The 15,003-nt window shown below is 39.3% G+C and overlaps 1 protein-coding gene and 1 long non-coding RNA gene across 5 annotated transcripts in view; both read left to right on the top strand.

Annotated features, from left to right (window-relative positions):
• The window catches only part of LOC311275803, a 43,719-nt gene extending 36,028 nt beyond the window's left edge, over nucleotides 1–7,691 (top strand). For 3 of the 4 annotated variants that reach the window (XR_014624985.1, XR_014624987.1, XR_014624988.1), the window contains exon 4: nucleotides 1,722–4,968. This is a non-coding gene — a long non-coding RNA (uncharacterized lncRNA). Of the gene's footprint in view, nucleotides 1–1,721; nucleotides 4,969–6,460 lie in introns of those variants that run through there. The other variant, XR_014624986.1, reaches the window with a different exon arrangement.
• Nucleotides 7,692–13,108: 5,417 nt separating this feature from the next.
• pou3f2b (POU class 3 homeobox 2b) lies at nucleotides 13,109–14,974 on the top strand. The gene has a single exon (XM_084435336.1). The coding sequence runs from the start codon at nucleotides 13,218–13,220 to the stop codon at nucleotides 14,493–14,495; it is 1,278 nt and encodes a 425-aa protein (XP_084291462.1). The 5' UTR covers nucleotides 13,109–13,217; the 3' UTR covers nucleotides 14,496–14,974.
• The last annotated feature ends 29 nt before the right edge of the window (nucleotides 14,975–15,003 follow it).

Here is a 15,003-nt window from a genome sequence, read left to right on the forward strand (position 1 = left end):
GAGAAATCTGACTGGGTTTACTGTTTTTTTAATTGTTTTAAAATAGCCAGTATACAGCACATACACGTCAAACCCAACAACACTATAGTAAAATCATTCAAATTGAAATGTACCATTATAAACAGTTGTTGTAAAGCATTAACATGCCACAAAAAAAACAAAAAAATGTTGTAGTTCTGAAAACTTTCTGTCAGTTCTACACAAAAAAAAAAATCTCTAAAGCTCAAAAAGGCTTTGTTTATTTGATTTATCTGAATTAAAGAATTATTTTCTTTAAAAAAAATCTAACTGTCGACTACATCCTTGTTCAGCAACTTATGTGTTTATGTTGTAGGACAAAATTTAGAATATCTCTAACAATAATGATAACCACAGACCTTCATTTACTCATAAATCCAAAACCACCATTCTTAAAACCCTATATTTTTCCTAAGGGATTTCCCAAGGGAAGCCATGGCTTGAAAATGCTAATTCCATTCCACATTTTAGGACTACAAACAGAACAGCTCTATATATTGGCTAATTAAATGCAGATAGAGGCATTTAGTGCCAGTTTATGATGAAAATATAACTTTAGAAGTTCAAAACTCAGACTTTAATAGCTGCAAGCGGCTCGGTGTATCAAAACACACCATCTCGTTTCTGCCAAAGCTATCAATGGTCCTGTCTATCTTGCTGCGTTTCAGCCCATTGTGTTCTGAATTTGTAATTCTAGGCAATGGTGAATTGCAGTGATTATGTAGCCATAATTTAACCAGGATGATGTGTTTAATTGAATTGTTACTCCCTGATGTTTCTCTCTAGTGAGGATGCTGTTCTGTTGACAGATGTGTTTTGTCTGTGAATGCTTGTTATTGTTTTCTTCTTTTCATCCCTTGCTGTGTGCGTCTGTTTGCGCGTGACTACATGCTTTCTTCCTGAGTTTGTGACCTTGGATGTTTTCTTTAAATGTTAATGTCTAGACTTCTGATATAGTTCTCAGTAGTGTGCATCTGAGGACATTTTGCACTTGAGTACACAGTGTTGCTTTCGTACCATTTTCTTTGAGTTGAAGGCTATTTCTTTTGCAAAGTGCAGTACTGAGAACCTATTTCACCGCAGTCTTCACCCTCCCCCACATCATCTTCTCTCCATGTAAACATACACTCGCTTTCCTCTTCCTCTCCTTCCACGCTCTCCTTTTCAGTCTCTAGACTCGTCCTCGCCAGCCCCATCTCTGATATCCACTTTTCTTCACCTTCCCTCTCTCGCCATCTCCTCCTTTCTCTCCCGCTCATTTCCCTCCATCTCTGCGGAGGGGCAATTACCCCAGCGTCTCTAAACGCCGGCGATCTGAGCATCCTTGCACTATGCATTGTCTGCAGCAATTTACCAGCCGCATCTCCAGATGAATGCCTCCATTCACAATTACACCCCCTCCATTAGCTGCTGTCGCTGCTATGTTTGGAGGGGGGGTTTGTTGTCTTGTTATTTTTCCCTTCACGTCTTATAAAAAAAAGCAATTAAATGTGGACAAAGCAAGTGAGGATGGAATTGTGCCCTCCTTTTCTCCAACGAATCGAGAAGCTAAGTTTTTAGGCCTCATTTTGCAATCTCTCCTTTCCTTTTCTTGTCTTAGTCTCCTTTTGGAGGAGGAGGAGGAGGAGGAGGAGGAGGAGGAGGGGGGGGGGGGGGTTGCACTTAAAATTTCTCTGTATTTTCACTTTGTGTCACTCTTTCAGAGGGGGGTTGGTGACTTTAACTCTCAAGGTCATGAGAAACAATTTCTCGGCATACATCTGACTGGCCCATGATATTAGAAGGTTTGCGCTGATGACATCCCAGCAGCCTCAAAGTAGCATTGAAGGTACACTACGGCAGCCTGGATTGCACTGAGTGATTTAGTATTTCAATAAATCATTGAAACCATCTAATTTCCTATAGATTTCAATTTCCCCTGCACAGATCGGCATTGATCGATCTCAGGTATAGGAACACGTCAGACCTCTCTCAGGACTCTTTTGTGAAGGATTGTTGCAGGAATGAGAGCTGCTTGTTTTTAGATCTGAACATCAGGACTGTTCTTTGCAAAAATAGATTGGCCAGAATAAATCTGATTTCTTGTTGGGTAATGAATACAGCACACATTGGAATCTTTTGGCCTATAGCAGTAGCTAAAATCATGTATGATCAAAATGCTTCTCATATTGATCGCAATAAACAACTAAAATACTCCATGCCACTCCTCATTTATTGTAATTAGTAATGGCTTAGTTTGTATTAGTCATAGCTAGATGCATTTTTAGATTTGCTAATATACACTACTGTTCAAAAATTTGGGGTCAGTAAATAAAAACGTTTATTCAGCAAGGATGCAAACTAAATTGATTAAAAGTTCATTTAATATACATGTAGGTAATGAAAAAGACGCATTGGGACTGGCATTTACATACATTCTAAACTCTATTGGAGTTAGACAGCACGTGTCAGAACCCACTCATTGTCGTTATCATACTTTAGATCTAATATTGTCTCATGGAATCGATGTTGATGGCATTGAAATTCTGCAGCAGAGCGATGACATCTCAGATCATTATCTGGTCTTGTGTATACTCCATTTAGCCAAGGCTGACATAATAAATGAATAATATAAATATAAATAAATATAAATTCATTTTATATAAATATGTATTTTATAAAAAATAAAGAAATAAAACCTCGACTTCAGACATTTCCAAACAGCACAGCAGTAATGAATTATTTATGACTTTTTTTTTACATTATGCATTTCTTTACTTGCAGGATTGATACTATTATTACTATTACTATTATGAGAAAATTATAACCATGTAACCGTCTACTACAGTATCGCATCAGACGTCATGCTATAGACCCCCGGGGAACAATTCCATTCATTCTTTGCTATAGGAGAGGAAGAATTGTCTAAACTTTTTAAATCATCAAAATGAACATGTATGTTAGACATCACACCTACTAAGCTACTGAAAGCAATGCTTCCAGAAGTTATAGTTCCTGTTATTAATATTAATTCACCATTGTCATTAAGATATGTACCAAAAACTTTTAAGCTGGCTGTTATTAAACCTGTTATTAAAAAAAACACAACTTGATCCTAAAGAATTTGTTAATTACAGACCGATCTCTAATCTACCTTTTCTGTCAAAAATACTAGAAAAGGCACAACTGTGTTCCTTTTTAGAAAGAAATGGTATCTGCGACTATGGTATCTCATTAGAGTTACAAATGATTTGCTCTTATCATCCGATCGTGGTTGTATCTCTCTATTAGTGTTACTGGATCTTAGTGCTACATTTGATATTATTGACCACAACATTCTTTTTTATAGACTCAAAAATTGTGTTGGCATTAGTGGAATTGCATTGGCATGGTTTAAATCATACTTATGCTTACCAATTTGTAGCAATAAATTAAGAGGTGTCATAACGATCAGAAGTTCAAAATAGAATACTGCAAGGCTCAGTACTAGGACCGTTGCTTTTCATGCTGTAAATGCTACCATTGGGATATATCATTAGGAAGCATGGCATTAGTTTTCACTGTTACGCTGATGATACTCGGCTCTATATTTCTTCACTCCCTGGCGAAACATACCAATTCACCAAATGAAAGAAATGCATAGTTGATATAAAAAATTTGATGACTAGTAATTTCCTACAAGTTAATTCTGAAAAAACAAAGATTCTAATTATTGGACCAAAAACGTCCTCACGTAATACCCTAGAATACTGTCTAACACTTGATGGCTACTCTGTCAAGTCTTCGTCATCAGTTAGGAACCTGGGTGTGCTCTTTGATCTTTCATTTGAAAGCCACATTTCTAGCATCTGTAAAACCACATTTTTCCATCTTAAAAATATATCTCTCAATGACAAATGCAGAAATGTTAGTTCTCTGCATACGTTCATGACCTCAAAGCTAGATTATTGTAATGCTCTACTGGGTGGTTGCCCTGCACGCTTAATAAACAAACTCTAGCTGGTCCGAAATGCAATAGCTAGAGTTCTTACTAGAACCAGGAAGTATGGCCATATTAGCCCAGTTCTGTCAACACTGTATTGGCTCCCTATTAAACGTTGCTCTTAACGCATTATAGTCTTTCATGTATTTTGATAACTAGAATATCAAAATCAACTGCAGGCAGTAGATCCTTTTCCTATTTAGCACCCAAACTCTGGAATAGTCTTCCTAGCCTTGTTTGGGTAGCAGACACACTCTGTCAGTTTAAATCTAGACTAAATACACTCTTTAATCTGGCATACACATAACACATTATCAATTTCTATTATTCATATCAGTTAAATGATTGTTAGGCTGCATAAATTAGGTATAAATTTCCTGCACCTAGACAAGACCAAAACGCAGCCCTGAATGTCAGCAGAGAAGAGTGTCTACTAGAGATTCCCCTTTGAAGGCCTCATCGACATGACAACCATCGGCACAGATCCTCAGAAAAGACCACAAGAGCCAGACAGGTCCTCCACACAGACCCTATGTCCAGCTTCGGCTGCGTGATGAATCCGATCTTCAAGCAGAAAGAACTGGATGAATATTTGAATGCTACTGATCCAGATGTGAATTCTGACTTGTGATGCAGCCTGAATCACAATCACACCGTGTTCGTTCATTGGCCAGAGGAGAACTGAGCCTGATTTCTCCCAAGTGTTTTTTCTCTTGTCTGTCACCTGATAGAGTTTGGGTTCCTTGCCACTGTCCCCTCTGGCTTGCATAGTTAGGGACACTTAATATTCAACAATATTATTGATCTGACTGTACTGACGCTGTTGTATGAGAACTGAATTGAGATGAACAATGACATAATTTTTTGCAGAACTGCTTCATAGATGAAATAAACTAATTGACTTGACTTCATCATTTTCCTGTTATCACTGTAAAGCTGCTTTGAAACAATCTGTATTGTATAAAGCGCTATATAAATAAAGGTGACTTCACTTGACTTGAATTCTCCTGACTTTTTTTTATCAAAGAATTCTGAAAAATGTATTTTTTTCCAAAAAATATGAAGCAGCACAACGGTTTTCAACATTGATACTAAGGCAAGGCAAGTTTATTTATATAGCACATTTCATACACAATGGTAATTCAAAGTGCTTTACATAGAAGAAATTAAAATAATCAAAAGAAATAAGAACAATTCAAACAGTTTAGAATAAAAAAATAAAATACATTACAATCAGTCGGACGAACAGTGGCACAGTGCTCATTCAGTTAATGCACAGCTAAACAGATGTGTTTTGAGTCTGGATTTGAATGTGACTACTGTAGGAGCACATCTGATCTCTTCTGGAAGCTGGTTCCAGCTGCGTCTGGCATAGTAGCTAAACGCGGACTCGCCGTGCTTAGAGTGAACCCTTGGTATTTCTAGCTGATGTGATCCTAATGATTTGAGTGATCTGTTGGGTCCTAAGCCATAGAATGATTTATATACTAGTAATAATACTTTAAAATCAATCCTATATGTAACTGGGAGCCAGTGTAAAGACCTGAGGACTGGTGTGATATGCTCATATTTTCTGGTTCCGCTCAGAATCCTGGCAGCAGTGTTCTGTATGAGCTGCAACTAACTTATGGTCTTTTTGGGAAGGCCAGTGAGGAGTCCATTACAATAATCCACCCTGCTGATGATGAAAGCATGCACAAGTTTCTCTAAGTCTTGACTGGAAACAAAGCATCTAATTCTTGCAATATTTTTCAGATGATAGTATGCTGATTTAGTTATTGCTTTGACATGATTACTGAAACTAAGGTCTGACTCTAGAGACACACCAAGATTCCTGACTTGATTTTTAGTTGTTTGACCCATAGAGTGAAGGTATGCATTCACCTTGAGAACTTCATCTTTGTTTCTAAACGCAATGACTTCAGTTTTGTCTTTTTTTAACTGAAGAAAGTTTTGGCACATCCAACTGTTTATTTCATCAATGCATTGGCACAGGGAGTCAATGGGGCTGTAATCGTTAGGCGATAGGGCTAAGTAGAGCTGTGTGTCATCTGCATAGCTGTGGTAAGCTATTTGTTATTTCTCATTATTTGGCTCATTGGGAGCATATACAGGTTGAATAGGAGTGCCGCAAGAATTGAGCCTTGAGGGACTCCGCATGTCATGGATGTCCACTCAGACTTATGGTCTCCTATACTCACATAATAACCTCTCCCTCCTAAGTATGACCTGATATAACAATAAATGTTTCTTGAGCACCAAATTAGAATGATTTATGAAGGATTTTGTGACACTGAAGACTGGAGTAATGGCTACTAAATTGTAATATTTCACAATATTACTGTTTTTGATCAAAATAAATGCAGCCTTAGCATAAAATGTCTTCTGCTCAACGAGATCTTACAAATCCCAAACTTTTGAATAGTATTGAACCCATTTCTTTATTTTTATTTTATTAATTTCTGTCACTTCTATTGACAGGACTGATGCGATGTGACAGAAAACCATAAGGAGAAAAAGGGGAAATGGAATGGGGAAATAACCCCTGGTGGATTCAAACTCTGATCATCTTGCAAATATGCAAGACCACACAACATATTGGAGCATGTGGACTACATTCCAAGCCGTGTCTCTGAATTTTTATTGATTGTTTTCTTCAGCATAACTGGCATGCAAGATTTATGTTGATTGGCATTGCATTATGAGGATCAAGGAAATCCCTTGATGGTTCTGTAATATTGGCAACATTTTATCAATATATATAAATCAGTAAAAAAACATGTGTAGCGCCTTGTAATTTATGATGCTGTGTAACATTAGACATACCCTATATCAGATGCTTTCAAGGATGTTTTCTCTGTAAAGTTTAGGCACATATCGGTGTATGTTGTGGAAGGCTGTATATCAGGTTTTGAATGTGTTGGGGGGGGGGGGCTGTTCGCCGTCTCTCCTCTGGTTCTTCCCCCAGAGGCAGGAGCCTTATGGATCGCAGGAACGAGGAGGAGAAATAAATTGGAGAGTAGGATAAATCGATGCTTGACGGAGAGGCAAATAGACCTTCCAACCTCAGTCCAAATGCAGAGCTTTGGTTATTTTCCTTAGGGCTGTATTGGATTGGTTGACAGAGGCTGAGGAGAGGGCTCAGACAAGACTTGACCTACAAATGATGTCCTTTGTTTTATCCATTAACGTTGGGAGAACCTTTACCATTTTGGGGTGGACATTGGTCCATGCTTGGGGGAAGGGTGTCTGGAGTTTCAAACAGCAATGTCAGATAGGGCATAATTTCACTGTACGGCTTTTGGTTTGGTAAAAATTCTTGAATCTTGTTGTCTGTGTTCAAATAGCTTACGAATATCGTCCTCATGGATCAGAAGAAGTGTATTTCAATCATGACTTGAACCCCATGTATAGGGCTGACAGTGACACTCAAACCACTACAGTAAACAGAGTCAAGTTCAACTGGTGCAAGTACAAATCTCAGGTCTCCGCTACAGAGCAAACTTGTCCTAAAGGTCAAACTATAGAGAGCGACTATGTGCATGTGTGGATTTGTCTGCTTGTGGGTGAGTGCGTGAGATGCTGAGCAAGTTCCTAATGATGGTCTGAACCTTCAAATGTATCATTTATTGATGTAAAAACTTGTGAATTAACTAAATAAATCTGACTGCTGACAAATCTGACCAAATAAATTCACAAGACTGCTCTATTCATATGAATTCATACGGTTTGGTGACCTGCTTCCAGTTTCATAAACATGCCAATTTAAGAACTAGTCTGTCCAACTAGCAATTAGTGTTGATCAAATTTTGATCAGTCTTACATTTCAGACTCAAATTAGACCAATCTACCTTTTTATGAAACTGACTTAAAAAAAATTTGACCGCCTTGCTAACTTGTAAGACCATAGTCTAAGCAGTTTATGCAAACGGACACTGGACTTTCAGTGGACTGACAAAATCCTCTCAGGTCTCATTAAAATGTCTTAACTGTTTTGAAGATTAACCAAAGTCTTATGGGTTTAGTATGACACAAGTGTAAGTAAATTATGGCAGAATTTTCCCTTTAATTTTCCCTTTATTAAGACTTGAAGAAATTAGGTCTTTTTTTACATGAACATCAAAAAGTAACACCATTAGGAAGTTTTTGTGCATTTATATGATGATTACTATAAGAGTGACAAGCAGGTGCATACATACGCTTGCTGGTAACCCATCACTTAATGCTAACATGCAATCCACACTACATTACGGATCATAAAGCGATTTACACGAAAGCTGTTCCCAGATGTAATTTCCAGGAGTAGCCTACTTTCATCTGTAATCTTTGTCCAAACTTGCGGTGTTGTTCCACTGTGGGATTCTGCTGCAATATTGATGTTTCAATTAGAACAGCGTTACATACCGCCACAGCCTCGTAACACGGTGCATCTCCGACCATCTGCTGCACTTCCACATATGAAGAACGAGACACGTGGGGCTAATCGAGCTGCACATGAGCGATGGGACCAGCAGCTCGCTCATGTCTCTATACAGATTGAGAGGAGTTTGTAGGACCGGTATCTCAGGTAGGCAACCTGCCTACAATCCCTCCAGTTAATGTGCTTGGGCGCATGACAGCTGTCCCGGAGTTTGCCCTTCTAACCCTATTTGTGGAAAAGACATGTACTGTGTCTGAAGTAACTTGTTGCCACTTGAGATATGTTTTTTAAGTCTTAACTGACTCTGCTAATGTCACTATAGGCAGCCTTAAAAGTGCACTCCGCAAGTTTTTATTTATTTTTACCCATTTAGTCTGTTATTCGTCCCAATAGTCAGTGGTTTTGTCCTTTATACTGACTCCTATGGGACTGATTGCATGAAGTTTGTTTATGTGCTACTGATATTATTATTAGTAACTTCATGAATTTCAACATAGTGGCACCCATGATGGGGAAAAACCAGCTCCATGTAGAATAAAACAGCTTTCTTTGGACTGACATGCTTAAATGTCTCACATGAGTGTACATCAAGTGCTGTTCATTTCTCCAAATCAATTAAAATATAAATTATAAAAAAAATTAATTAGCAAAAGTATTGAGTGCTTCTTTAACAGTAGAAGTGGTTTGCTCAATTTAAAACCAGTTCAGTGTTTTAAATCAGAGTTTTAGAAAGTTAAATGTAATATAATGAAATATTGCAATTAAGTGCGTATTTGGAATCCTTAAAATGTGTGTTTGTCCGCAACCTGTTGTTCTTTGGAAACCATGTTGAAGCGATTAAAGGTTTAGTTGCTCGATTCAAATTAATTCAGGGAGTCAGTCTGTTATTTGGCAGTGTTATTTATTCAGGAGTAAATAAAGCACAGTAGCCTATAGATGATTTCTCTCGAATCTCTCCATCTCATAGGATGTGCCATTTGATCATGGCTCTTGTGTGAAGGGGGAAAATACCACAGTTCTTCTACTGATCCTGTTCAAATGGAATGACACACAGATCTGAATATGCTGGAGTCACTTTTGGTGCGTGGATGGATCGCATAACAGGTCTCCACTTTGCCTCACAGGGGTGGTCTCTTGCGCCCCGCACAATGGATGCAGACAATCGGAAGCCAATTGTAGTGAGGGACAGATTTAACGATGTCTTTGTGTGGATTAATTGCATGGAATTACTAGATTCTCGGTGCAAGACCTGTTCAACAAGAGCTCTACTCCCCCACTGACAGAGATGGTTCTCCCCATTCCCAAACAATCACACGCACGCGCAAGGGCTAATTCCCTTTTTAGAATTAACAACTAATTCACATTTTTTTCTAGAAAGCTATTTAACCCAGCTTTCAGTATGCGAATTATACATTGACTTTCAGGGACCAGCTATTTGTTTTTTTAAATAGATTTTTAAACGTACGCCTAATGTAAATAGCGCAATCTGTTTTTTTTTTTGCAACGAAAATACTTTGTTTATCTAAAGAAAATACTTTTTGAAGTTTTTATTGCATGTTTGTAATATAAATATAGGCTAATGATTTGTGGTGCATTATTGACTTCCGCCAGACACTGACCGCAAAGCGCAAAGGAAAACGCGTGACTGGCCTGCTGTTGCTATGGTTACCTGTTTATTTGCGGATTTGGCAACAGTTTTAAAGTAGCCTACATGCTCAGACTAATTTGTAATCTAACTAAAACATATTGTACGTTTGAAAACCTTGTTTAAACCTCTATTTAGGCTACCTGTATGAAACAATATGTAGCCTACTTCTACTAAGACATCCCCCACCCCCGCTTTTCTATCTGCATTAATTGCAAGATATTTTGTTAATCTTAGCTTTTGCTACGTTTCAGGTGACCAATGATTAGCGTGACTACGAGAAGAGTTTGATTATTGTGTGATTTAAAGCATGTCTTTGTAAAATGTAATTAATTATTTTCAATCAGTATTTGAACATGACCGGGATCTTGTGTGAAATCCACAGAGGGAAATATGTTGATGTATGTGGAGACAGTTACCTAATTAGACCATAAAAAATGGAATCTTTGCAGCATGCGGGTCATATAATTACTGTTAATTTAACGCTCAGATTCTCTGTCATTAATTTTTATTCCCTTAAATGTAGTTTGGCAGCGGCTCCCGGAGCTCAGAAATAGATTTCACTGTATTTGAGAGCGCGCTGGCCCTTCCAAATGAATTACCATAGACCCCACAGTCCAAATAACAAGACTCGCATCATTTATGCGTTGTTAAGCCATGTAATTGAACGATCCATAGTTTGCATATTATACCATTAAAGTAATGTGCTTTGGTTTTCTCCCAACACGACTATTTAAGCTTCTGTGGCGTTGTGGTAATTCTCTGAATTACAACCTTAATTGCCATAAATGTTCTTTTGATTTGGGTGATTTCACTGTTACGCTACAATGATGTTCATTATTACGCGGATGAATTTCCGGAACGTGTCTTTAAAGTTTTCTCTTTTTTTCGTTTTTTTTTGGAACACCCTTTAACCCCCACGCGCTTGAACACAATTAGTCTGACTGTGAAGATTGTTTTTGCGTCTTTTGCCGGTTTTCCCTGGTTGACTGATATGTGCCTCTTGTTTTTTTCGTGTTTGTGTATTCGTCCAATTTTATAAATCTTATTTTGATATAGGAAAATCATAAAACTAGTCATGTAGACCACTTTACAACAAGAACTTTTGAAGGTTTAGGCCCTCCTTTTTTTTTGGAAACAAATAATTGAAACATTTCAAACAAAAATGAGTGTGTGTGCCCATAAACACTTTTACATTTAAGCTATAAACACCAAATATTAATGCTCTCTTCTATAAGTAGCTAAATTTATTTTAATTAATATGTTTCATTTAGGCTATAAAAGACTGCAGATTATAATGCTTAAGTTAGCCTAAATGTGTTGAATGTTTTTGCAGACCTGTCAATGACTTTATTGGGTTTTCTAGCTTGTTTATCATGTTGGCTGTTGTTCAGTGATGCGTAATTGGACGGTGCTGTACGCCCTGCTTTAAAGTTCATTAGATGTGCAAATTACACTTTATTTACTGCCTTTGAACAGTTCCTTAAAATTAGTTGATCTCTCTCTCTTTCTCTCTCTTTCTCTCTCTTTCTTTTTTGTTTCTTTTTGTCTTTTGTCCATTACCCATTCTGATTTACGCAGAGCCTTCCAGAGGAGGCGATACTGGTGACGTATGAGGCGTTGTTTAATTTACTGCTCTCTATAGCAACCAGCAGCGCTGCTGAAAAAATGTCCCCCTCCTCGGACAATGTCGTGTGCTTTTCTTTACAGAGGCTCACAGAGGAGCCAGCTGGTCAGCTTTAGACACCTGCGGTCCCAAACGGCCCACTCTTTTCCCTCGGAAATATTCCTTTGACGTGTGCAGCTACACCATGCAAACCCAGAGAGAGAGAGAGAAAAAAAGATTTTTTTTTAAAGATTTATAGAGGCAGTTGTTGGCTAAAAGAGATTTGTAATTAGATATTGAAAATGGCCACTATATGTTTGGAGTAATTATATTTATATAATTATATATTTAATTAAATTAGACATAAAAAGTAAAATAAACCTACTGGTCACTTGCTACTCCGAATAAGCACATGTGTTTCTGTCAGTCAATTGTATCATGTTTGAACCAAATCGACATCTTTGTTTGATCTGGGATCACTTTGAGGTGAACGCAATCTATAGGCTACATAAATACGTTTCATATTTTGGAGGGTTTCCCCCCCCCCCCCCCCCCCCCCCTCTTTTATTGTTATTTTTTATTTTTTTACCTAGTAGCCTGAGTGCAGCTGTCTTTCATTCACTTTGTAGAACGCGTCCTTACAAACACTTATATTGTTTATGCCTTGCAGAGATGAAGTAAAACTTATAGCCTACTGCTACAAACAACAAACATGAGAAAACATAAAACATAATGTTTCTCGTTCTCATTATTATTTATACTTTAAAACTGTTGTAAAGTAGCAACATTTATATATAGGCCTATAGCCTATATATTTATATATCTATAAATATATGTAATAGAAACGAATGTTAAATTAAATATGTTCCCCAAAATAAATACCAATTTTACAAAGCTACAAAATTTTCACTTTAATAATCTTCTCCAGATACAGCATCATTTCATTAAGATGTGAAAAAAAAAACAGGTATTCGTTAAAGCCTTGTTTGTGGCAGTTCTTCAAAATCAAACACCTGATTGAGGCAAACGACATTTTAAAAACTAGTTAACACCTTTTCCCAATTGTTTTTTTCTTCTTGTTAGGACTCTGAACATTTGCTGTAAAGTCCGTAAAGTTGACTCTGTCCAAATACCTTGCTCATAGTTAGGCCAGCAAACATCGCGCTAGAAAGATTAAATAGTTTCCCTTCTTTGACAAATGAATCCCCAGAACCTGTAATCAATAAATGTATAAAATGACATCATATAAAATCGTTTTTTTTATTTTTATTTTTTTTGCATTGCATAAATTGTATTAAATAAGACACATAGCCTACATACTCACACAATTGCAAATTCCATAACAGACAAGTTTGAAATGAATTTCTCTCCAAGTTATAAAAATCATAACCTTTGATGTTCTTCGCTCCGGTCTTGGTGGCCCGTAGCTCGGTCCCTCACATTTCAGAGGTGCTGCAGGACACGGAGTTCTTTTGAAGGAAAGAGGCAGTGTTTGTTTAGACTCTCTAACATCCAATGAACTGAAGGCTGCCTCCAAAAAAGCGCGTCCATCGTTCCTTTCCACCCAATGAGCGCCGTCGAGGGGCGGAGCTCAGGTGCGCGCCGCTGCGTCCACTTGGCAAAGAGCCTGGGAGACGCCTGTGGCAAAAGAGTAACTGTCAAATGCAAGGTTCCTTTAATAGGAGCGATCAGTCCGGCTCCGAGAGTCATGGCGACTACAGCATCCAATCATTACAATATCCTCACCTCCAGCTCATCTATTGTACACTCGGAGCCTGGGAGCATGCAGCAAGCTACGGCTTACAGGGACGCGCAAACCCTGTTGCAGAGTGACTACTCACTGCAGAGCAACAGTCACCCGCTCAGCCACGCGCACCAGTGGATAACAGCCTTGTCACACGGAGAAGGAGGACCGTGGTCGTCCAGTCCCCTCGGCGAGCAGGACATCAAGCCAGCGGTGCAGAGCCCCCGGGACGACATGCACAATTCCAGCAATTTACAGCATCAGTCGCGGCCACCCCACCTGGTACATCAGACGCACGGGAACCATCACGATTCAAGGGCATGGAGAACAACGACGGCAGCTCACATCCCCAGTATGGCCACTTCGAACGGACAGAGCCTTATTTACTCGCAGCCCGGCTTCAGCGTGAACGGTCTCATCCCGGGTAGCGGCCAGAGCATCCACCACCACAGCATGCGCGATGCGCACGAGGACCACCACAGCCCGCATCTCAGCGACCACGGCCATCCACCGTCCCAGCACCAGCACCAGCCGCACCAGAGTCACCACGACCACTCGGACGAGGACACGCCGACCTCGGACGACTTGGAGCAGTTTGCGAAACAGTTCAAGCAGAGGAGGATCAAGCTGGGCTTCACGCAGGCGGACGTCGGACTAGCTTTGGGAACGCTGTATGGAAATGTGTTTTCGCAGACCACGATATGCAGGTTTGAGGCCCTGCAACTCAGCTTCAAAAACATGTGCAAGCTCAAGCCTTTGTTGAACAAGTGGTTGGAGGAGGCAGACTCCACATCTGGCAGCCCCACGAGCTTGGACAAGATAGCTGCGCAGGGGAGGAAACGGAAAAAGAGGACTTCCATCGAGGTAAGCGTCAAAGGGGCTTTGGAAAGCCATTTCCTTAAGTGCCCAAAGCCAGCCGCGTCGGAAATTACTTCACTGGCGGACAGTCTGCAGTTGGAAAAAGAGGTAGTGAGGGTTTGGTTTTGTAACAGGAGACAGAAAGAGAAACGGATGACTCCTCCCGGCGGACCTCTACCGGGTACCGAGGACGTATACGGAGACACGCCGCCGCATCACGGGGTTCAGACGCCAGTTCAGTGAGAGAGAGAAAACACAAAAACAATTCAAAAACAAGGACATATCTATCATATTGACTGCCTCAGTCTTCATTTATGATTATGTTCACATTGGAGCTATCCAAAGTGAAAGCAGCTGCGGTTTAGACTACTGAGGCGGGAGAGCAGATTATATCCGTCTTCAATGTTACTCAAAATTCGTACCGCTGCAACAGAGGGGACCGTGCGTTCCCCGCGCGAGCAAAGAGAACGGTTGTTCTGTGAATACCCAGCACTGTGAAAAGACGCAGTTTTAAGGTGTAACCCTAGTATTTATCAAACACTTTGAGACGAGCGAAACGTCCCTCAAACGCGAGCATGGGTGTCCCATAGACAGTTGTTTACATTCACATTCACTGCATTTTCTTTGGCATGATTAGCCTGAAAAGTGACTAGTGCTGCAGCATTTGACAAATACACGCCATTTTTACTTTTGTTGTGGGCGACTGAGGGTGAACATCGATTCGATTGAAAAAAAAACAACAAAAAACAGC

This window comes from Rutilus rutilus (assembly GCF_951802725.1).
Source record: "Rutilus rutilus genome assembly, chromosome: 17".
Taxonomy (NCBI): Eukaryota; Metazoa; Chordata; class Actinopteri; order Cypriniformes; family Leuciscidae; genus Rutilus; species Rutilus rutilus.

What these genes read in the sequence shown, in the direction of transcription:
- pou3f2b (XM_084435336.1), top strand. Translation starts at nt 13,218, where the DNA reads ATGAGCGCCGTCGAGGGGCGGAGCTCAGGTGCGCGCCGCTGCGTCCAC.